The sequence below is a fragment of the Corella eumyota genome, chromosome 2 (genome assembly GCF_963082875.1).
Source record: "Corella eumyota chromosome 2, kaCorEumy4.1, whole genome shotgun sequence".
Taxonomy (NCBI): Eukaryota; Metazoa; Chordata; class Ascidiacea; order Phlebobranchia; family Corellidae; genus Corella; species Corella eumyota.
This window is the reverse complement of record NC_137491.1, coordinates 19511928-19536383: the sequence shown is the minus strand read 5'-3', so window position 1 is coordinate 19536383 and position 24456 is coordinate 19511928. Positions and strand designations below refer to the sequence as shown.

The window sequence follows — 24456 nt, the reverse complement described above, 5'->3', positions numbered from 1 at the left end:
AGCAACTAATTCTAGAACAACAATTAAAATTGATTAAAAATACGACAACACTGAAAAAAAAGGATTTTTGTAACACTGTTAAGAATGTTAAAATAAAGATTTATTTCATGAACTTGAACATTATAAAAATAGACTTTGTATTACAGAGATACTTAGTGAAAACCTGTTTTGTAAGCAAATGATGAAGTCAAACTTTTAAAAATATTTTCAGTTCATAATTTTATAAATTTTTTTCGTTAGTATAACTAAACATATATTAAGGTTTGTTAAAAAATTTTAAATTTTGGTCTACGAAGAAGTAGCCAAGAAAAAAATGAAGTAAAAAGATTTTAATAATTGACAATACGTGCAAAAGTATCAATACATCACGCATATTGAATTGTACTATTTTTATGCTTACAATACATTGGCGTTTTGACATTTTTATATAAAAACCATGAAAATATGTTGTAGAAAAAATGAAATGTTATATTAAATCCAGTATCACTAAAAAATTGCCAAAATAGTTCGCTTTTAATTTGTCAAAAACTACAAAAAATAAATATGCATTTTAATATTCTACAGAAATGTTTTAATACAAAAAGAGGTGGATGTGAATCAATTGCAACTTCTATTTTATGAATTTTTTTGCCACGTTTTCGGTAAAGATTTTGCAACTATAAACTTAAACCTACAAAAAAGTTTTAAAATTATAGAAAGTTAATATTTTTTTAGAATAAAATTTAACAGAAAATATGATGTTATAAAATAAATTTTTTAAGTTAGGTAATATTATAAAAAGCCAGTAATTTCTAGATTTAGAATAATTCCCAATTATAAATGTTGAATAGTTTCTATGGAAAAGCTTTTTAAAATGCTGATTTTTGGAAAATAACTGACAAAAAAGTGAATAGGGAATGCTAGTAAAAAATACAGAAAAAATTATTTTGGTTAAAAGTTAACCCAAAGTAAGATAACATGCATATTCAAAAAGTTATTTTAAAGCAAAAATTATCAATTTTTAAATGTAAATCTACTTTGCCCAAATTGTTTAGTTAATGTGTTAATTTTAAAAAAAAATTTAAATAATTTTTAGAATTTCAGTTTACCACTTATATATATATAACAGATCAATATACAATTTTTACTTTACATTTTCAAGAACAAAATGAAAAAAGCATAAGCCTGAAGAAGAATTATAAATGGCACCTTTTTAAACATTTATCAAAAATCAAGTTAATAAAAACTTTAAATAAAAAGAATATAATTAACAACTAAATACTTAGTCGCATTCTATAAGTGCTTAAAAATATTTTTAATAAACAATAATATTTTAAAATGCCTGGAGTTTTTTTTAAATTAATAAAAATATTTATGTTGGTTAGGTCAATGTTATAATAGGTTTAGTTAAATAATAAAGCAAGTTATCAAACAAGTTTTTATACAGTGGTATTATAGAATACAATGTGTATCAAATGTTACACAAAATTTAAAACAAATATTTAAGGAAAAATAGACATTTTTAACCAAGTGTATTTTCTACACTTGTGCATTATGTTTTTACAAGCATCATGTTGTAATTATAATACATATAGTGCACAGCTATACTGGGTTGAGATAATAATACAAAATGTTGGCTTTACGCACCAGTATGGGGCGCATTTTTCTACATTTATCTCAACAATGTATATATCTTGGAAAATGAACCCTGTTTTTAAAAAGGCCTGAAACCAAATCATAGTAAAAGACATGAAGACTTAATTTTTTTCATTTTTACTTGATGTCACTTGTACATAGTGCATGTTGTAAAAGTGCAGTAGTTAGAACACAATGCCTTTATAAAGCACATAGTTTAAGGCAATGAAACTATTAGCCCTTTCCTTGAGTACAAGATGTGGACCACCAAGTCAAAGCACTATGCCTACTGACTTGGATAAACCAACAGCACAATGTTAAGAACAACATGACTTTTCCCATCCTATATTCCTTCATATGGTTTGTTGCAGTTTAAAGTTAAGCTATTGGAACATAGGACTTCACACAGTAGCACCTAAAGTCCCCGGCTCGTAGCATAGGTAGCTTGAATGTAGTGCAATTAAGGTATTGTGCTATGCACATATATTTGCTACTAGGACAGCACAACACTTGTGTTTAGTCCAGCTACCATATTGTCAGCACTCACAGTTCTACGAAGTGAATGACTTTTAAAACGGGTCTCACAAGATCTTGACGTTGCCTGTAAAATAAAATTTATATTTTGGGAAAAAATTTAAGACGTAAAATTTTAATTTTGAGAAAAAATTTTAAAACATGAAATTTAATTTTGAGAAAAAATTTATGGAATTTTTTGCAGAATTTTCTTATCTTAAACTTTACTAGAAACGTAATACTATGAACTTAAATTTTTATAATTCCAAAAAAACGTCGTCAAACATTCTTTGGAAAAAAACAAAAAACTGTTAAAAAATTTCTTCTAAATTTAAGCACAAATGTTTAACAAAATAAAAAAAAATATATTTATAAAACTTTAATATTTATTTTTTTTATGATAATAAATTTTACATAATTTTGCGACATTTTAATTAATATGTTCAATATGTTACATTAAGGAGATACCTATGTTGCCCTGCCCATGAACAAACAAACTTATGACGTCATAACCATCATAAATATTTCAATTTCAGTGAATGTTAACATTTAATTTGTGACACAAAGACATTTTGACAATAAAAAATAATGTATTTTCAGAAAAAAATTTAATTAAAAACTGATAATAAATTTTAAAAATAAAAATTTGTAAAAAAAGTTATTATTAAATGTTCTTTTACATGTCAAAATAATGTTAAATTTTGACCCTTCATTATTAAATGTTTTAAAATAACGTTAATACCACATTTACATGACAGTAAATCCCAACCTAATGTCTTAAATCGTGTCAAACTAGTTTTTGTTTACATAATGTTAATAACATGTGATGTCATAAAACATGTGTTGCACCTATATTCATTTTTAAACAACTTTGCTGAACAGGAAATAAGAATGAATATTTTCACACAAAATGCTTTCTTTTAAATTTTAGAAAGTAAAAAAAAAAGATGAAAATATGAAATTTAAAAACAAATTAAGATATTTTAAATGAAAAGCAATAATGTTTATATTAAAAAATAAATCCCTTTTTTAAATAAAACCAAATTTTTAAAAACTAAACCTTAATTTTTAGAGAACTTTTAAATAAATTTAAATTTAAAAATTTTTTTAAATTAACCTAGATATTTTTAGAAAATAAGTCAAAAAAACTATTTTTTTTTGTATATATTTTATCCTCGATGTGGGAAAGTCGAATTCTCGACTTAAACATAGAGTAACAACTGTTATTCTGACCCAGTCTCGAGTTGCCTGTGGCAGTTTGAGATATTATAGAGATTATAATGGCCTGGTAATTATGCTGCTGATTAAGTGCTGGCTCAGCAAGAGTTCGTACATTTTATAGCGCCTTAGTCAAGGGCGCTACTGCATGAGATCAGTAGGGATTGAACCCACGACCTAATGTGTGGTGTAGCAAGTGTTCTTACCACTACACCACACTGCCGGTCAAAATGATAATATTACAAAATATTATCTAAACATACTTCTGGTGCATCTAAATATTTAGAGTGTAAAAAACTTAATTTTTATTTGAAATTAACATAAAATTTTACAAATTTTTGTTATGTTTACCTCCAATCTTTGAGCTCTTTCTTTACTTAAAGGTTCGCACGAAAAAAGAAGGTTCTGTCGGTCTGCCAACTGTCTGAGATCAAAATAATATTTCGCATAAACGCTGCTCGGAACGTTTATGTTGAAATTTAAAAGCTCTAGAAATTGTCTTTCCATTTCGTTCCTAAAAAAAGATTTAAAACTTAAATCTTAGTTGATATAAACTGGTCAAATGCTCACCCTAAGGTTGACATTTTAATTGTCATAATATGGTTGCAATTCAAAACTAATATAGGATTGTGATAATTTGCCTGCGCACCACAAACAAATTTTTTATTTATTTTAAAGGCCTTAAAATTGAAGATACATACATATATTAATTAATCATCCAAAAAGCTAAATTTTTTGTGTTTGTTTTCTATGTAAAAAATGAAAATGTATTTTTAAAAATAATTTGTAAAAATCATATATAATTTTAATGATCTCAATATAGTTTGACAAGATGTCTCAAACCTTTGCAATGGTCTACACCCAAAAATCAATATTAAAATATAATTAGCAAAAAACACACACACACAGATATAATATATTGACCTAGTTAACAAAAAATCTATATTGTTTGTATAATAAATCATATCTATATATAATTATAAGGCCAATGTGATCTTGTTTAGATTTACAATTTAATCTCCTTTTTGAACCACTTCACCAGGTGTTTAAAACCTAATTTGTGTTTTGATTTCGGATTATAACTGCTTTTAAATCCAGGATTAAAAGACAGGGCAATCAGATTAAGGTAATTATTATTTTTTGTAAGCAAATTAGATTGTTGAAAATTTAAATCTATTATAATTTTTGCAAGCATTTCATTTTTGTAAAAAAATTACAATAAATTTAGTAAAAAATAAAGTTTACACTACTTTATATATTAATTGACAATAATACAATAATTTTAAAATTTGATTTAAAGAATATAAATTCCAAAAACACACTAAAAAAGCTCTTATAGACTGAACAAAAAATATTAAATCTATATATTTTATTTTTTCTAAAAATTTTTTTTAACAAAATTATATACCTATCTTATTGTTAAATTTACAATAAATTAAGCAAAAAAAGAACTATTTAAATTTTAAATCAAAGTTTTAGAATTTAATTTTGAAAAAATATAAATTCCAAACACGCTAGAAACTCATTTTTAGATTGAGCATAATCGTTATAACAACATCGGTTGTCTAATGTGGTTGTGCCACTGCAAACATAATGCACATTATGTTTGCAGTGGCACAACCACATTAAACTAGATGTGAGAACAAAATAACAAAGTCAACATTGTCAATGTTACTTAATGATTAATTCAGAATATTATACACAGTTATGTAATACACATAAATTTATCTTTTTAATTAATAACTGTTTAGTATCAGTTTGTTAATTTGATTTTTAAAAATAGGCGAATTTCTGATTTTATATTATAACGTGTATTTCTCTAAAAACTTATTTGTTTACGATAATTTTTAATATTAATTGCTTTTTAAATAACTTAATATTTTGTATCTAAAAAAAGGATAAGTTAAAGATATTAACTATAGAAATACATATTAGAAAATGATTTTAATATAAGCAAAAATTTGTTGGGCAAGAAAAAATAATTTTTTTTTTTTTTTAAATTTTGGTTTTGGTCAAATATGTCAAAAAAATCTCACCAAAAAAACATTACTCAATTTTTTATTTTTAAACCTTATTTAAAAATCAATATCCCCCACTAAAAAGCTGTGGTGTGGTGTAACACTTTTATTTAAATCACATTCTTAATCACTGAACCCGATAAAACAATCAATTATTCAAACTGTGACCCAGAATCAATATTTTATACACATTTAAAACAAAGACAAAAATGTAAAAAAATTTTCACAATTCACCAATTTTTTTTGTTTTTTTGTTTTTATTTATGAATCCCAACTAATTTATTTAACTTTTAAGACATAGAACCCCCTATTTTACAATACTAATGGATTACAAAAATTTTAGTGTAATCACTCTTTAAAATTATGAATGTAAACTTAATGGCTTAGTCATAAACATTAAACCCTTAGTCATTATTTCTTTGTCTGCGAAACTATAGTGAGTCATGATTTTAAACTAAAACTAATTAATCAATTTTCGACAAAAAAGTAACACCATAAATCGTAAAAAATGTCAAAAAAAGAAATTTTTAGGTATAAATACTTATTTGAAAAACCAGTATTTTAAGCTTTTTATTACATTAGTCCTTTAAGTTTTTTTGCATGACAATTTAACTTTTAATAATAAAACAATATCTTACATGTCTTCAACTGAAATATCTTTAAGAATCTGACAATAATCGACATTCCAAACTGCTTGATCATCCCACACTTTGGAAGCCAGTAGGATAGCACCTATAATAATAAATATTTAATATTTAAAACAAAATTGTTATTATTTTCTACAAATACTTTTATATCATCAAGAAATATGTTTTTGATGGTTCTATGACTAGCACTAACAGAGGTCATAGGTTCGATTCCCACTGCTGCTATGCTACATTGCTTCAAGATGTTGAAAATTAAGATTGTAAAATTTAAGAAAATTATTAAAAAATTATAGGTAAGCCAGTTAATATAAATATAATATAGCAAGTAAAAATAATCATAAGTTACATACAAAACATTGTACTCCTACGATTAATGTTAATTTAAAAAATTTTTCGTTTTTAAAAACAATTTCAACAATATTGATAACATTTGATAACAAATATACCAAAAAACATTTTATCAAAAAAAACACACTGTTTTTAATGAAAAACAAGTAAATAAATAAAGGTATTAAATAAAATTTAGGTTTTTTTTATTACTCATCAGATCAGACCTAAAGTAACCTTTCAAACAGGAAAAACAAAGTAGTAAAATAACATCTGTATACTATATCAGATAAGTAAATACTGTCATAACACTTAAATTTAAAAAAAAAAATTGAGTAACATCCAATCAAAACCTATTTTTTATCAAGCCAAAAAAATTAGCTACAAAATTAAACTGTTAAAGCAAACCTTCTACATTTTAAGACATAAAAAATATGTCTTTTAAAAAAACCTAAATTATGTTATATAAAAAATGTAATATTTAATTAATAATAATTTATAAAAAAAACAAAAATTTGTTTGACTTCAAGTCATAAGTTGACTTTTAAACAGCATTTACGTCAAAGGTATTGTTGTTTAATTTAAATAAGGTTTTAATTGCTTCAATGCCCATCAATTCAATTAATTAAACTTCCGTTATTAGCTGGCCTTTTACAAAAACATTAAGACAGTCTTTTAAACAATATACAAAAAAAAACAAGTTCAAAAAATAATTCAATTTAATGTTTTTTCTTACAAAAAAAAACAATTTAGATTATTTTAAATTAATATTTATTATTTTAACAATATATAAAACAAATATTAAATATTGCCATGGCAAAATGTTTTAATAAAAATTGGTTAAAATCTAGAGTATAGTATATCTTTATTATGTACATAAAAATAAACTGTCATAATGAAATCTAATATGTCAAATACTTAGGGAATATAGAAATTAAAGCTTTATTGTAGGGTAGGGTTACAAATTAAAGAAATACAATCTTGGTTATTTTTAAATATACTTTCTTTTGTCCTATAGAACAATATACCATAATTTTTATAAAGATATAAAATTATATTGACGTATATAAAAAATCAAATAATAAGAAAATTATAAAATATGGTTTATTTTAGAAGTTTTTTAAAATTTAAAAATAGGCTTACAAAAGATATAGCTTTAATGTAGCAAACACATATCCTTAATTATTTAACAAAAAATTGCAACATTATCTTATAATTAATAAGCCTATACAATTTTCATAAATGTTATGTTTAAGTTAAGTAATATACCATTTATTAGCTTTTTAGAAATGTTAAGTTTTATATTATAAAGTTCTAGGTACATATATTTTGAAAAAATAAAATAAGTTTTAGAAATTAATTTAAAATTTACCTAATATTATTCTTTTCCAATTAGCAGGGCATATGCATATCTCAGCATAAGTTAAAAGCCTTTCAACATAAATCTAAAAAGCACAAAAATAAATTAAATAAATTACATTAAAAAAAACATGTTTTTAAAGGCAAAAAAAATTAAAACTAATACTTGAGTTGTATATTGTATAAATATTTTATTTTTTTGCATCTAAAATAAAGATAAGATATAGAGCAAATAAATAATGCAAAAAAGGAAAATGTCATCTTTTTTACTCAGACCACATTCTTCATTCATAAAAAATCAACTTATAAACATACAATAACCAAAGCTTTTATTTAATAGTATATATTTATCATTTTCTGGTTAATATTTATTATAAAAACTTTTAAGTTAAATGTTATTCCAATTTTTTTACAAATGAGTAAAAGCAATTTTTTGTGCAATAGTTAAAAAAAAATTGAAAAAGTTTAAAAAAATTTTGGTTAAGAAATAATAGACTAGTTTTTAACTACCATGGTAAGAGGATCACTACATAAGTTACAATAAATATAATACTTACAAGCGTAACAATAGCACACTCAGCAGTTAGTTGTGCTGCACTAAACAGTGTTCGAATAAATTTATAAATTTGTTTTGGGTCTGGTTCTAAAGTAGCATAATCAGGCGGCACTATATGTTTCTGCAAAAAATAAAAAAAATATAAAAAATTGTATAAATTGTATTTTTGATTATAGTACTACACTATTAGGTTTTTGTTTAGAAATAAATTAATTGTCTACTGGTTAAATTTTTTTAGAAAATAACTTTTACATTTTGTTACTTAATCTTTTTTTTGTGCCAGTAAGCCTTTACAATTTTTTACCATAATAGTACAAGTAACCAAAAACTGACTTGAATAGAAATAGAAGCCCTTAAGAACATGTAGTTTAAATAAACAAAAATTGTTACTTACAGTAAGGGGGTGTAATTTTTCGTCGAAAACGTCTGGCAAATGTTTATTCACCGAATCCCTATGTTTTATGTGGTAAAACACGGCTAGTGAAACACTATAAAAATACAAGGAATAAATAAATAGACTACATTTTAATAACACAAGTTATATAGCCTATACATTAATGTAATTTTAACACTGCATCAATTTTACAAATTGAATAGTTTAAATAAAATATATAAGCATAAGATTGCATACAGTTAAACTGAGTGTTAAATGAAACAGTTTTACAATTTTGTAAAAGCAAAAGTAGAAGACTATTCAATGGCAACTATTAACTTATTTAACTTATTTATATTCCGTTCCCTAAAGGTGTCTATGATTTAAAATAACTTTCCATTTACACTTCCTAAGGATAGTACTGGAAATTAATTTGTGTTTTAAAACTAATAAAGTTGGCATTTATAGTGAAACCTAATTTAAACAACCTTTCAAAAATTAACACAAAAATTAAATTTTAAGATCACTTCATCAAGTAAATACAAAAAAACGATTAATAAATTAAAAACATATAAAAATACATTAATTTTTTAATTTCTTTCAAACCAGTTACATTTAAAACTTATCTATCAAAAAATTACAATCAAATATTAGGTTTATTTAAAAAAGGATTAAGGTTTTATTCCCATGTGAATTATACTTGATCATATAAGCCTAGTTAACCACGAATCTCACTTAAAGGTTAGTTTATATGTTATATATTTAGATTGATCTATATAAAAAGTTAACCGACAATGTCAATCCAAATTAAATGATTAACTGATATTTTTTGTGTTAAATTATCAAAAGTTTAATATTTTTATTTAGTTAACTACAAAAAAATTATAATTTATTCTGTTTTTTGCTGTAGAAATAATAATGAAGGCTAAATATTTAGGATTTAAATTGTGTTTTTTTTCATATAAAAGCAATTGTAATTTCGCATAAAGTATAAAATTATAAAACTAATATATTTTCTGTTATATTAAGTGTCTATTATATATCCATGGTTTTACAAGCAATAAAATAAAGTGTTATAAAAGTTACGCACCATTTAATAGAGGACTTGATATTGGGTTGACTAACTGTACTATCATCAATATAAATTGTTGAACAAGAACTTCTACGTTTGTGAGCATTATTGCCTGGTGATACCTTTAACAAATTGCAAAAGTTTGTAATATAAAAAAGCCAATTAAATATTGTATTATTAAAATTTTATATAAAATGTATAATAAACCTATGGTAATATTTATAAGAGTAAAACATAATAGGCTCTACATCAAATAAATTCGATTGATTTAAACTTAACAGAAATCTTTTTAAAAAAGATTTTTAAAGAATGGCCAAACTTGAACTTTAAAGAATTTAATCCAACCAAAGTTTATATAATTCTCTGATTCAGGATGTTTATTTAAAAAGATTTAAACATTGAAAAATCCATTAGTCAGACTATAAAACCTCTGAAACAGATTAAAGTATAAGATGAATTTAATGCATAATTTATACCAAAAATAGGTTGAAAGTTTAAAACAAATCAAAAAGGTTGTGACTTACCGGTTTATGAAGACTTAATCTTTTGTCGTCTACTAACAACATAAAAAAATTCTTTTATAATTTCTAAAACTTAAAATAACACTATTCTTCTAATACAAATTTTAAATATTTACCTTTTACCTGCCACATCTAATAAGTCAATATTAAGTTTCCCTATTAACTTTGTTAATTATTAAATAGCACACCTACACAATGGCATTTATTTTGAATACTCAATATGGCAAATTCAACACTGTTTTTTTATTAAATTTTAAGCTTAAAATTATACTCACATTCAGATTGTGACATTCCGCTGAAAATTGTTGATGCTTTTGCATGATCTGAAGGCGTTTTAGTTTCATCTAAATCTATAAATAATAAAGTAATTTTATTACGATTTATTCATATTTTGATTGGACCAATTTTAAAGCTCAAATAGGCAATAACTAATATGACTCTGACTTATTTTTTTGTATCTTTATCCTCCATGTGGGAAAGTCGAATGTGCGACTTAAACATAGAGTAACATCAGTTACTCTGACCCACTCTCGAGTTGCTTGTGGCAGTTTGGGATATTATAAATTTTAATTGCCCGAAATTATGCTGCTGATTAAGTGCTGGCTTTGCAAGAGTTCGTACATTTTATAGCGCCTTACTCAAGGGCGCTACAGCTTGAGCTCAGTGGGAATTTAACCCACGACCTCATGTGTGGTGTAGCACGTGTTCTTACCACTACACCAAGCTGCCGGTCAAATATCTTGTTATACAAGTTTATATCTTGTTTTTTAAATAGAATAAAAATTGAAAGATTATTTTTATAATCTTTCAATTTTTATTCTATTTAATAAAATAACAATAAAGCATATATAAAGAACAATACAGTAACAATAATGCATCAGTGGAAATCAAACCCAGAACCACTAGTCTTCGAAATTACAAAGACTAAAACTTAAACAAGATTGCAATTATCTGCAAACGACAAGATAAAATAAAGAGTTATATTTACCATCAATTTGTTCCCGGTCACTGATATGTTGCAGTTTTTCGACGTTCAAACGATTCTGGTCCCCAGATGCTGGATCGCCGTTACCATGGATACTAACATTATTTGTTTGATTTTTGTGATTTTTTGACTTTCTCGCAGTTTTGGGTGAGTTGGATGAAATACAGCTACAGTTACTATTCCCCATTTTGCAATGAATTTAGAACAGGCAATATTTGCCTTCCAACAAAATTCAAAATTCTTTAACTTTTGATTTTATGCAGAAGTTTTAAAAACAGGAGTATTTGTAAAAATTTTGATCAATTTTCTGTAATTAATTCAAAATGATTGGTTTAACTTATAACATCTCCAAAATAATAAAAAACAAGGTATGTGTTTTAATTTTCTATTTTTTAGTTTAAATTAAAAATTAAACTTTTTTGTCAAATTTACGATACGAAAATTAAATATAGATTTTAATTGCCTGTTTTGCCTTCCCAAAATCCAAATATCTTAAAATTCAAAACTTAAATACATATAACTAACTAAAATAATGCCAAATTAATTAAAAAATGTAAGGGTTCTAGTCTGCTGTTAGTTACTAATACACTATCGCAACGGAGACTTGAAGCGCAAGTGTTTATTAAAATGTAAGTTTTTCGGCAAAGGCGGAATAACAAAACGGAGCGCGGAATTTATTTTTGTGGACACCCGAAGTTGCAACGTAAGTGCACTTACTGTTAATTTAATTAATTTAGATGGTAACATAATAAAGGTTGCATGAAAATTCTTAAATTGATTACAAGAATGTTTTATTGCAAACTTTTATGACTTAATTTGTTTCTTTTTTATTTTTGCCTTCTTGCATTGGGCTATATTGTTTTTTTTGCTTTCTTATAGTTTTCTCTATTTGGCAATAAGTTTTAAGAATACACCAGCATGATTTGCAACAATATACTGAAGTATATCTAATTAAAAAATCTAATAAGCAAGAGCATACCTTTGTAAATTTCTGGGTTTAATCCTTAATCAAGGAGTTTATTCTGGGTTTGATCACTCCTGTTTTATGCAAAAAAAACCTAAGTATTCATAAGTTTTGAAATATATTTTAATATTACAGTATAAACAAATAAACCACGCCAAAGTCTACTGTTTTTTGCATTGAGTCTGGTTATCCCGGTTCTTGATTTGGGAGAGAAACCGTGGTTTGCATAAAATATAGCGCCTTTAACGACGACCCGGGGGGTCAATTGACGTTGTAATAGTAAATGGTGAATTGCATTGTCAAAAAAATTGTTGTAAATTTCGAAAACGTAAGAGTTTTTGAGTGGGATTTAATTGAATTGTTTTTGTTTACATATAAATATTTTACAGTTTCGCTTTCAAAATACAGAATGCACGACAAGCTGCTAGCTTTAGGTGTTAGATATATATGTTTATAAATCAGTTTGTTTAAATTTGACGTATTTTTGTTTCAGCTTAAACAAAGTTAGTTTTAATTAATTATGAAAACCAATTAACAACCACTTAAAGAAGCAAACTACTGAACTATAAGCCATATGAATATATATTTAAATACATAGTCAAAAAGTCAGTAGCTAAAGTGAAATACAAAGAAAAAAATAAAATAAATTAAAAAATAAAATAACGTAAGTATTGAAGTATTGTTAAAATGTTAGCCAAATTCAATTTTGACTTTTAATGTTATAAGCTGGGTTATATTTAATATTAAACCTATGTTAATTTTAATATAATTTTATATTTAGATTCTTCGTCACCTTTTGATCGTTACCGTAGAAAAATTGAATGAAAATGAATTTTCTTCTATTTTTATTAAGTTATTTGGTAGGTTTTTATATTATATGTTATGTTTTATTAAACGTTATTGTAATTTCAGAATATTACAATTTTTATATTGCCTGCACAATTTTAACATTAAAACTGTTTAAATAAGTAAAATTCATTAAATATCTTAATTGTCAATTTATTTTTTCCAGGTATTTATCTTACAATGTACATGTGATCCAATACAAGTTGATCAAAACAATATAGAGCAAACTTTAAGTAAGAATATTAAATAAATATTTATATTAACACTTATAAAAAAAACTAACTTTATATTTTTTACATTCAGTTTTTATATAATTTTAATTTAATTGTGTTTTTAATATTTATATTTTTAAACTAATTAATTTTATGTTTTCTATATAATATATATATATATATATTTATATATACTTTTAGTTTCTATATAGCTATACTGTTAAATAGAGGATGTTTTAAATTAATTACTTTAATATTAATTTGATTGTGTTTTGAGTATATATGTATAGTTTAAAATTATTATTTTGATTTAAGGTAGTAATCAAATTGTGTTCATAAACTTTTATGCTGACTGGTGTCGGTTCAGTAGAATGTTGGCTCCAATATTTAAAGAAGCTTCCGACCTAGTTGAACGTGATCCTGAGATGGGAAAGGATGGAGTTGTACAATTTGCAAAAGTTGATTGCGATAAACAAGGTTTAAATTAAATTTTAAATCAACTTCTTAAATATATTATATTAGGTTTTGGGCATTTCTTTTTTTTTAATTTTAAATTCGATCCGTATTACAATAGCTTGCGTAAAAACTTTATTGTATTACTTTCATTTTAATTAATATATAGAGATAGACTGGTTAAGTTAACTCTATCTAAAAGCTGTATTTATGTTTTCTGTGTTTTTTTAATATTTTAATTAAATAAATATATTTAATCAGGTGCATGTTTATTTATATGTTTATTCAGGTGACATTGCTCAAAAATACCACGTCAATAAATACCCAACAATGAAATTATTTCGGAATGGTCAGATGATGAAGAAGGAATACAGGGGTCAAAGGTCATCAGAAAAGCTTATGGAATATGTAAAAGAGCAGTTGAAAGACCCCGTTCATGAGTGCAAAAATTTGGATGAAATTTATGAGTTACCAGTACGTCAATTTGTTTAATGTGTTTTTTTAGTTGTATTAGATTTAATAAATTATGTTTATTTTACTTTAATATGTCATAATACTTAAAAAAAATACATAATTTAAATGTTTAGCATGCTGTGTTATTAAAGGTGTATTTTCATTATGGTATGTTGATTTTAATTATGATTTTTTCTCAATTTTTAACAGTAAGTAAGATAGGCTGTATGTATATACATCTTTTTTATATTTAATTTTTGCAACATTTAAGGAAAAAATTGAACCCATTTTTTAATTTTAAAACACTTTTAAATTTTTCAGAGAGAAAAAAGAAATATGGTTGGATTTTTCACCGACAAAAACATGCAAGAATATCATAATTTTGAAGCAGTTGCGAAAATCTTACAAGATGATTGTAACTTTTATGCGGCATTCGGAGAAGTTTCTAAACCAGAACGAACGTCAGGAGATAACATCATTTTTAAATCTGTTGGAGTAAGTGTCTTTATTTTACTAAGTTAAAACTTACCGCACTGGCTGCATAAATGTTTAATTTATCAGTTATTATTAAATTACTTGTCAAAGTAAGGTAACAAATTTGCTTGCTCGCCACAAATGGCAGTTTTTTTTGGGGGGGTTTCTATTAATTATATATATATTTTGTTTTTGTATATATATTTATCCTCGATGTGGGAAGGTCTAATATGCGCCGTAAACATAGAGTAACTCCGACCCAGTCTCAAGTTGCCTTTAGCAGTTTGGGATATTATATAAATTATAATTGCCCGGTAATTATGCTGCTGACTAGGTGTTGGCTCAGCACGAGTTAATAGCGCCTTACTCAAGGGTGCTACTGCAGAAGAGCAATGGGGATTGAACCCACAACCTCATGGTGGTGTAGCAAGTGTTCTTACCACTACACCACGCTGCCAGTTGTAGTTCAATTTTCTTTATTTGAAGTCATTAGAAGTTGTAAATTCATGTAACATAGCTTTTAAAAACATTTAAATTTCTAATTATAAGCATTTACAAAGTAAAGCCCTATATGTATTTTTAGCACGACCGAACTTAGTGATTGATTGTTAAATTTCCTTCTATCATTGTTTCTAAAATTAGTTCTCATTTTACAATAAAGTTTCAATACACTATTTAACTTCATTGTTCGCCATTATCATTTATTAAATAAATTCCTATACAGACTGCATAATAACCACCCAAAATATCAAATTTAATCATTTCCATAAAAGATTAATGTTAATTAATCTATTCATTTATTTTCAGTAGAAAATATATGTTTTGTATTTTTGTCATTTTTATGTAAATATATTATATATAATAAGTATGGTATTAAGAGCTACTTCAATAAATTGGCCTTTATTATTTATTGATTTTTTAATTAAGTTTTAAACATGAGTTAATATATTGAATGGACTAAGTGATATGTAGATTACCACTAAAGTGGTTTAATGTACTTACACTTAAACTTAATTTAAAATTTTGATAAATCATTTATAAAAAAATGGATTTAGATTTTGCTATTTAAAAGTGCTTATAAGATTATACTAAATATATATACTAAATTAATTGTATTTTTTGAACCAGGATATTACTTTATTTACAAAGAAATTTTATCTAATTGTTTTTTGATTGAATTGTTTTTAATAGCTTTTTTTCTGTTTGTATTGTATGTATTTATTTTTTATATTAGCTAAAAAAAAATTAAATATGTGTTATAAGGGTATATAAAAATATCAATTTTAAAAATTAATAAAAATGGACATATTAATTCGGTCATTTTCTTTTTTACACTAACTAACATTAACTACAAAAAAAAGAGTGATAGTTATTTCAATTTTAAAAGCTTTTTTTTGTCAAGGATGTATTCATCAAATAACCTAATAAACGTGTTTTTTCTTTTAGGACTCCAACCCTGAAGAGGTATATCTCGGTTCAATGTTAAATTTGGAACTTTTAACAGCATGGTCAAGAGATAGATGTGTCCCGTTGGTAAATACTTTTTAATAATTTTGTGTCTAAATTATTCATATATTTATTTTTGAATGTAAAAAGTAGTAATTAAATGTGGCTTTTTTTGGTATTTATATTGTTTAGCATTAGTTTAATAACACGGTATCTGATATGGATAATTTTTTATCATAACAACAAAGATAAATAAAAAAGGATAACTTGCCCTCAAGGATGTTGTATTACTTTAAATGAAAATGCTTAAATAAACTCTGTACGTGTGTATGTTTTTCCAAATTATTGTTTATACTATGGTTGTTTTCCTAATTAGTATTACATTAAATTATTATTTTTTTGTATATATCTTTATCCTCGATGTGGGAAGGTCGGATGCGCGACTTAAACATAGAGTAACATCAGTTACTTCGACCCAGTCTCGAGTGGCCTGTGGCAGTTTGGGATATTATAGATTATAATTGCCCGATAATTATGCTGCTGATTAAGTGCTGGCTCAGCAGGAGTTCACACCATTAATAGCGCCTTACTCAAGGGCGCTACAGCATGAGAGCAGTGGGGATTAAACCCACGACCTTATGGTGGTGTAGCAAGTGTTCTTACCACTACATTACGCTGCCGGTTAACTTGTAGTAATTTTCTATGCACCAAAAACACCATTTTCGTTTTACTTTAAAGAACAGTCTTTTTTGCCTTAAAATTAAATCAAAAGCCTTAAACTCTATTTTCTTTATCACCTTTTTTACTTTAGGTTCGAGAGATTACGTTTGCAAATGGTGAGGAACTGACGGAGGAGGGACTTCCATTCCTAATCTTGTTTCACATTAAGGAAGATGAAGAAAGTTTCGAGGTTTATAAGAGGGAGGTCTCCAGACTCATTGACCTAAAAAGTTAGTTTTTGAGTTTAATTTTGGATTCATATGTAAAACAGTGACTGTACAATACAATCCCTTTTTAATGAGTGAGTTTTATTTATTATTAAAACTCAGTCTAAAGTAGGACTTGTTAACCTAACTTTAGTTTGTTGGATTTTGTTAAATTGTGTTTTAAATGCCTGCTAAAAGTATTACCTATATAATTAACCTCTAAAACAAGTATTTGGCCTTTATATACATTTTAAAAACCAAAATTATTTGTCAAGTTCTATTTTTTTAATACCAATAATTTTTTTTTACATTTTATCAGTTCCCCCCTTGTAAGTATTACTTACATAATTACTATAAAAAAAATTTTACCCTTTATTAACATTTTAAGAACCTTAATTTTCATAAATTTTTTTTTTTAATATTTTAATAATACCAACAATTTTTTTAATTTTTTAGGTGGAATTAACTTTTTAGTAGCAGATTGTGAAACTTTTTCCCATCCCTTACATCACTTAGGAAAATCAGTTCGAGATTGTCCACTAGTGGCAATAGATTCATTTAAACATATGTATATGTTCCCTAAATTTGAAGAAATTAGGTGAGCATCGTTAAAATTAATTTTTGTAATTAAATTATTTTTTTTAAATTATTTAAAATAACGAACAAAAATGTAAATTTTGTTTTATTCTTGATGTGGGAAGGTCAACTTCACGACCTTAACATAGAGTAACATCCGGTACCCCAACCCAGTCTCGAATTGCCTTTGACAGTTTGGAATATTATTACTTATATTTGCCGGATAATTAGACTGTTGATAGAGTATTGGCTTAGCAGGAGTTCACACTGTTTATAGCGCTATACTTGATGGCACAACAGCATGAGAGTAGTGGGATTCGAGCCCAGGACCTCTTGTAGTGAACACAAGTGTTTTGACCACTACACAATGCTGCAGTTTTAAAAATTTTGTAGAAATATAAATACAATATCACTTTTTAATTTAAAAAGGCAGTTTATGAAACCTAATTTTATAAAAATTTATATAGATTTAAAAATTCACTTATCTAATTTTTTTCTACAGTGTACCTGGAAAATTGAAGCAATTTGTGTTAGATCTTCATTCAGGAAAACTACACAGAGAATTCCATCATGGTCCTGATACCCCAGTTATAGCAAATACCGCAAAACCAGCTGTTATTGTTACTGAAAAGGTAAATTTTTGGGGGTGTGTTTTTGGTGGGTTTTGGGTTTTTTTACAGTTTGGGTGGTATTAACTAACACATGGGTGCAGTAGTAAACATGGGTCCTGTGTAAGATTTTTTTTTGTATATATCTTTATCCTCGATGTGGGAAGGTCGAATGTGCGACTTAAACATAGAGCAACAACTGTTACCCCGACCCAGTCTCGAGTTGCCTTTAACAGTTTGAGATAATGTAGAGATTGCAATTGCCCGATAATTACGCTGCTGATTAAGTGCTGGCTCAGCAGGAATTCATACTGTTTATAGTGCCTTACTTAAGGGCGCTACAGCATGAGAGCAGTGAGGATTGAACCCACGACCTTATAGTGGTGTAGCAAGTGTCTTTACAACTACACCACGCTGCCAGTTAGATATAAGATATAACTATGGAAGTAGTGGTTACTTTTTAGCACAAATGGTAATCTTGACTAATATAGTTTGTAATTTTTTTTGGGTAATAATTTGGTCGCACGTTTATAATTTCACCAAAAGTTTTAATGGCAATCAAAAACAACGGTGTACCAATTTGCATGAGTGTGTTTTTATTTCTAGCGCAACGCACAGGCGCCATCCAGTGATGAAAATAAAGTAACTGAAGAGACTTCGCCTCCCGAATCAATTTTTAAAAACTTAAAACCGTCGGAATATCGATACACATTAACAGAAAGGGACGAACTTTAACGAATTTCTTAATTTTTGTTATTTATATTCTTGCTTAGACATTAGAAAAGCAAATAGTAGAAAAGTTACAACATTGCGGCAAAGGGTCAAATTTTTTAATCCAATTTTATGATAATGTAAGGAATAAATATATTTTTGAAGTTACTACTTGCCTCTGACATAAACTTGCCTTAAAATTGTAATAAATTTTTATTTTATTTGGCCATTAATAATAATTAAATTTACTTTTTCCAATTTTTAGAATAAAATCGAATTTAAAAGGGGCTTAAAATATTTAAAAAAATCACCTGAATTTGCTACTAGTATTATATACTTGTTTTTTTTAATTGATTTTTCTGCTATTTGCTTTCTGACTGTTTAAGTTTAATTCTGTCTATCGTGAAAAATAATTTAGTTGCTTTTATTAAACGGTTTAATTTTACAAACTGATTTTGTGATTTTTTTTGGGTGATTATAATAATATTGCATGTTGGGAGATACCTATGCATTAAACTTTTTAATATCTTGAATATTTTAAGATTAATTAATTGTTGATTACTATTTTAAATGATTAAAGTAATATATTCTATATTGATGCCATTTTTTTTGTATATATCTTTATCCTCGATGTGGGAAAGTTGAATGCGCGACCTAAACATTAATGAACATTAGTTACTCCGACCCAGTCTCGAGTTGCCTGTGGCAGTTTGGGATATTATAGATTATAACAGCCCGATAATTATACTGCTGATTAAGTGCTGGCTCAGCAGGGGTTCATACAGTTTATAGCGCCTTACACAAGGGCGCTACAGCATGAGATCAGTAGGGATTGAACCCACGGCCTCATGTGTGGTGTAGCAAGTGTTCTTACCACTACACCCTGCTGCCGGTTAACTTAAATAAAATAAAACTGTTTTCTAGTTTAAAGTAGAACTGATAATTTTAACAAGTTAATATAAGGTTTCTACCTTTTACAAAAAGTTAAAATTTGGTCCCAAATATTATTCAAATTTTCCCTAAAAAATAGAAAGGATTTCATAACAGATTACCTACTACAAAATCTCCTAATGTGAAAGTAACTGTTAAGGTAAGTTAACATTTGTTAAATCAAGCAAATGTTGATAAACTGTTAAAGTAAAAATTGTTAGGCTAGAAATATGCATGGATTTTAAGATATGTAGTTTGCAATCAAATTATTAATTTGGCTGTATTGTGATTTGCGGAAATTATAAAACATGCTTTGAATCTTAATAAAGGTTTAAATATACATTCTTAATATTAAATAACAATAGAGAGTTTAAAAAACTAAAGTAAAAATAGTGCCATTTTTTATAAGTTAAATCATATTTTTACAAAGTAAAAGTTTTTACAGTTTTTATTAAATATTTTTTTTCTATCTTTATCCTCGATGTGGGAAAGTCGAATGCGCGATTTAAACATAGAGTAACATCAGTTACTCCGACCCAGTCTCGAGTTGCCTGTGGCAGTTTGGAATATTATAGATTATAATTGCCCGATAATAATGCTGCTGATTAAGTGTTTGCTGAACAGGAGTTTATACCGTTTCTAGCGCTTTACTTAAGGGCGCTACAGCATGAGGGCAGTGGCCAGTGAGGATAGAACCCACGACCTTATGTGTGTTGTAGCAAGTTATCTTACCACTACCCACATCGAGGATAAAGATATAAACAAAAAAGAAAAAAAACACAGTAATTATGTTTTAGCCTTCTGCTGCTAAACCTGGTGTAAAACCTGATAACTTACCACCTCGACCTAGCAGTAAACCTACAGAGAAAAAACAAGATGGCAACGACACAACTATCAAGTCAATTTTTGTGAACATGAAGCCTAGTGAACATAGATATACTTTGTTAGATGATAAAGACGAATTATAAGATCATAATAATCAATTATTTTTAAACAACAATAATAAATATTGAGCAATATATTAGTAAAAAAAAAAAAATTTTCTTACATTTTATGCAAGCATTTTAAATTAGTAATAGTAGTTTTATAAACTTAAGTGTAACTTATTTCGTTGTGCCAATTGTATTAGATTTACTGAAAAAGAAATTTTAAAATATTGTGATTTAATAACCTTATATAGATTGTTTTTTGTTTAATTATTATTTTAAAAATTTGGTGAACATATATTTTTGAAATTTATATTGGTTTTTATTTGTTAACCATAGAAAACTTTACAAAAAAAAAGATTGCTATATGTTAGTTTATATAAAACAAACATTGAATTAAATATTTATTTTATATGTAGAAATTCTGGAAATTTTTTACCACATTTGAATTTATATTTAATGAGAATTGAATATCAAATAACTGTAACGAATTAGGAGAATTAAGACTGTGGTTTAAAGGGATTTAAAAGTTTTAAACTAATAAATAAACAATACCGAATTAAGTTGAATTTCTCAATATATTTGAACTCAAAACCAAGTTTAATGCAAAAAAAAAATTTAAACTTTTATATTTGCAAAAAAATATTTAAACTTTTATATTTTTCATCTAAATTTATTTAAAATTACCTTAAAATTTTAAAATTAGAAATTTTAATAAAAATATTTTTTTTAGAAATAGGCTTTAATATATAAACGCTTGATGGAGCTAAAGAGTTGTTTGTGATAAATTATAGTTTCTAAAAAAAAATTAAAGCGCTTAAAAAATTATTAAAATTATATATTTAAAAATTTATAAAAGACTAGTTTATTGTAATAATATTGTATAAAAATATAACAAAAATAAAATTTAATTTTTTATGTAAACATTGTAATTATTAAAAATTAAACTTTAATTGCAACAGTACGCTACCAATAAAATATTATGCTTATTTTTATTTAAAAATACAACAATGAAGTATATAAAAATAAAATATTATCTAAATTTAAAAAAATAAAACAATTTTTTGCTATTTTAGCACATTTAAAAAATAAAGTTTTAAAAATTTATGAATTTTTTTTAACTGTAAATTCTATGAGTAATCTTCCATTAATCATAGGAAAAAAAGAAGTTACAAAAATGAACTCACAAAAACGTATAAAAGCAACAGCATTTGCCAATGACATGCAGTTTTATACTTAATAGGGCGTATATTTCTTAAACTTGGGTTATATTTAATAATAAATAGTTTAAGAATGGCTTGGCTAACCCAGATTAATTTAATACGTTTTTAGATCGTGTGAAACTTGATTTAAAATAGAAAAATAATAGGTTTTTCTTGTTAAAGGCATTTAAAACTTTTTGCAAGAAAATTATTTTTTCTAATATGTAAACTTTTTTTTAATTTTATTGATGAATTAAAATTTAGAAGGTTTTTTTTTATAAGTTAATACCGTTTATATTTATAAATTTTCATTTTTTTTAAATGTTTTAAAATAAAAGCAATGTATACGTGATATATAACATGTTATAGCGCGAAAAATAATCAAATAAAATTTATTTTTTAACACATTTTTGCATTTGAAAAGCGCACGGTATTCAAATACCTTCAAAATCTTGTTTAAATTATTTATTAGCTGAAATTAAATCAGTTGTGAGCAAATAAAAAATTGTTTCTTTTTTAAAGGCATTAAATCTACTTATATGTGGTAAATGAAACGGTTAACATGCGCTTTTTATTTCAATTAAATTAATTTTATTTATAGTTTTATCATTTAGAAATCAAGGCGTTTTGTAAAACTGTTTTTGTATAGATTTAAGTTTATTTTATTATATAAATTAATATGAAAATTTTGTATTATTTCAAAATTATTACTTAAACAAGAATTACAATAATTTTAGATAAACGGTAAAAAATATACTAAAAATTAAAATATTTTTTAACTAAATTTTTTTTCTTTTTAAATTAATTAATATGGAAAATTTTATACATCATTTAAAATTAATATTTAAATGGTTATAACTTTAAACGATATAGATTTAAAAAAAAAATTATTTTTAAATTTTAATTTTTTTTATTGTAAACTGGTCTTGAATCTTTATTATAAATTCAGTTCTAACAATAACCGCTTTGAATAGGTCATAAAGTCAACTACGATTACCTTTTATTACGATGGATAATACCTTCTATTATGTAAACAGGTATAAATGTCGATATTCCTTTGCTTTGGGCGGGCAAAATTTACTAGAAACTGTATAAGTTTTGTTCCTAAATTTTAAAACTTTATATTTTTTAAACTAAGTATTTATTTTGTAAGGTTTATAAAATTAAGTTATATTCAAATTGGTAGATTTTTACGATAAATCATAATATTAAAAGTACATTGAAAATAATTATGTTTTTAATTTTAAAACTCTATAATATATAAACTATAAGTATTTATTTTGTAAGGTTTATATAATTGGGTGATATTTAATTTGGTAGCATTTTTACACTAGATTATAATATTAAAATTGCATTGAAAATAATTATGTTGATAAATTTTAAAACTCTGTAATATATAAATTATAAGTATTTATTTTGTAAGGTTTATATAATTGGGTTTGTATTTAAATTGGTAGCATTTTTAAAGTGAATTTTAATAATAAAATTGCATTAAAAATAATTTTGTTTTTAATTTTAAAACTCTATAATATATAAATTATAAGTATTTATTTTGTAAGGTTTATATAATTGGGTTTATATTTAAACTCGTAGATTTTTACAATAAATCATAATATTAAAAGTACATTGAAAATGATTGTGTTTTTGTATTCAAATTTTTTTGTCGATTTTTTAAGCCTATTAGTTGTTATTGCGGTTACAACGCCATTTTGATTCCGTGCATAATTATAATTATAAAGGGCGAGTTTGAGGTAATAATGAGCGTAAAATGAGTTAAAATTACTGTTTGGAACACAAAGTGCAGCGAGGAAAAAAGGGTCGCGCGGAGGCCAGATGTAAAATAAACAAGAAAATTTGAAAATCAAAATTAAGTCAAAAATAAAATGACTGCTAGTTCAAACTATATTTTTTTAATCAAAATTTTAAAATTAAGTCACAAGTTAAATTAAGCGCTAATTAAAGTTATTTAAATGGTAGTTTAATAAAACTTTTCAAGTTATTTTATTCTTATATACAGTTACTTTAAGTAGAACTGTATTATTTTTTAGTCAAAGTACAAAAATGTATTGTTTAAATTCATTGAAAAAGACACTATAGGTAAAAACAGAAACCTAATATTCTGTTTTTAATTAATAATTAACATCAGGTCCCAAGTATTTGAATAAAGAACAAGTATTTGTGAATAATTTGCGCGCAAGACTATATAGTACACATTTAAATATTAATTGTGTAGGATGGAAACTCGAGTAGATGTAGCTAGTATTGTTTTCGTATAGCTTACACATGACCACCTACAGAGAGTTGTTTGAAAGTTTAAAGGTGAAATGTTTTGCAGAAATAAATAAAAATAGAAATGCTCGTTTTGTAGCAAAATTTCTCAAGCTGCCTAATTCCCAAAATTTTTTTATTTTTTTTTGTAAAAGGTTATTAAAAAGTTAAATTCGTAGTAAATTGTTTTAAAACGTCTAAGTTTGGCGTCAAATGGTGAGGTGTGAGCTACTTACTATGCGTTTGCAGGAAAGAATT

General features: G+C 25.3%; 2 protein-coding genes across 5 annotated transcripts; one reads left to right on the top strand and one right to left on the bottom strand.

Moving 5' to 3' along the window:
* Positions 1-1270: 1270 nt before the first annotated feature.
* On the bottom strand, positions 1271-11529 carry LOC145741510 (cyclin-Y-like protein 1). 2 transcript variants are annotated; one of them, XM_082559104.1, is made up of 10 exons: positions 11207-11529; positions 10494-10568; positions 10222-10253; positions 9716-9819; positions 8647-8740; positions 8254-8373; positions 7710-7782; positions 6002-6095; positions 3697-3859; positions 1271-2215 (listed from the first exon to the last, which is right to left on the bottom strand). In XM_082559104.1, exons 1-10 carry the CDS (start codon positions 11388-11390, stop codon positions 2108-2110), a joined length of 1047 nt encoding a protein of 348 aa, XP_082415230.1. In that variant the 5' UTR covers positions 11391-11529; the 3' UTR covers positions 1271-2107. The 2 variants fall into 2 exon arrangements, with proteins under 2 accessions (XP_082415230.1, XP_082415231.1); XM_082559105.1 differs by having other exon boundaries at positions 10222-10250.
* A 1111-nt stretch (positions 11530-12640) lies between these two features.
* On the top strand, positions 12641-20919 carry LOC145743364 (endoplasmic reticulum resident protein 44-like). 3 transcript variants are annotated; one of them, XM_082561305.1, is made up of 12 exons: positions 12641-12831; positions 12949-13027; positions 13180-13246; positions 13541-13702; positions 13968-14152; positions 14453-14626; positions 16052-16138; positions 16863-17001; positions 17434-17575; positions 18056-18185; positions 19903-19962; positions 20600-20919. In XM_082561305.1, exons 2-12 carry the CDS (start codon positions 12989-12991, stop codon positions 20768-20770), a joined length of 1356 nt encoding a protein of 451 aa, XP_082417431.1. In that variant the 5' UTR covers positions 12641-12831; positions 12949-12988; the 3' UTR covers positions 20771-20919. The 3 variants fall into 3 exon arrangements, with proteins under 3 accessions (XP_082417431.1, XP_082417432.1, XP_082417434.1); XM_082561306.1 differs by lacking the exon at positions 19903-19962; XM_082561308.1 differs by lacking the exons at positions 19903-19962; positions 20600-20919 and adding an exon at positions 18768-19628 and having other exon boundaries at positions 12642-12831.
* The last annotated feature ends 3537 nt before the right edge of the window (positions 20920-24456 follow it).

Bases quoted from the DNA above. Each gene is read 5' to 3' on its own strand.
- LOC145741510 (XM_082559104.1), bottom strand. From the start codon at position 11,390: ATGGGGAATAGTAACTGTAGCTGTATTTCATCCAACTCACCCAAAACT. The intron at 10,569-11,206 runs GTAAATATAACT...TATTATTTATAG, and splicing joins TGACCGGGAACAAATTGATG to ATTTAGATGAAACTAAAACG. The intron at 9,820-10,221 runs GTAAGTCACAAC...AATTTGTTAAAG, and splicing joins GATTAAGTCTTCATAAACCG to GTATCACCAGGCAATAATGC.
- LOC145743364 (XM_082561305.1), top strand. From the start codon at position 12,989: ATGAAAATGAATTTTCTTCTATTTTTATTAAGTTATTTG. The intron at 13,247-13,540 runs GTAAGAATATTA...TTTTGATTTAAG, and splicing joins CAATATAGAGCAAACTTTAA to GTAGTAATCAAATTGTGTTC. The intron at 17,576-18,055 runs GTGAGCATCGTT...TTTTTTCTACAG, and splicing joins CCTAAATTTGAAGAAATTAG to TGTACCTGGAAAATTGAAGC.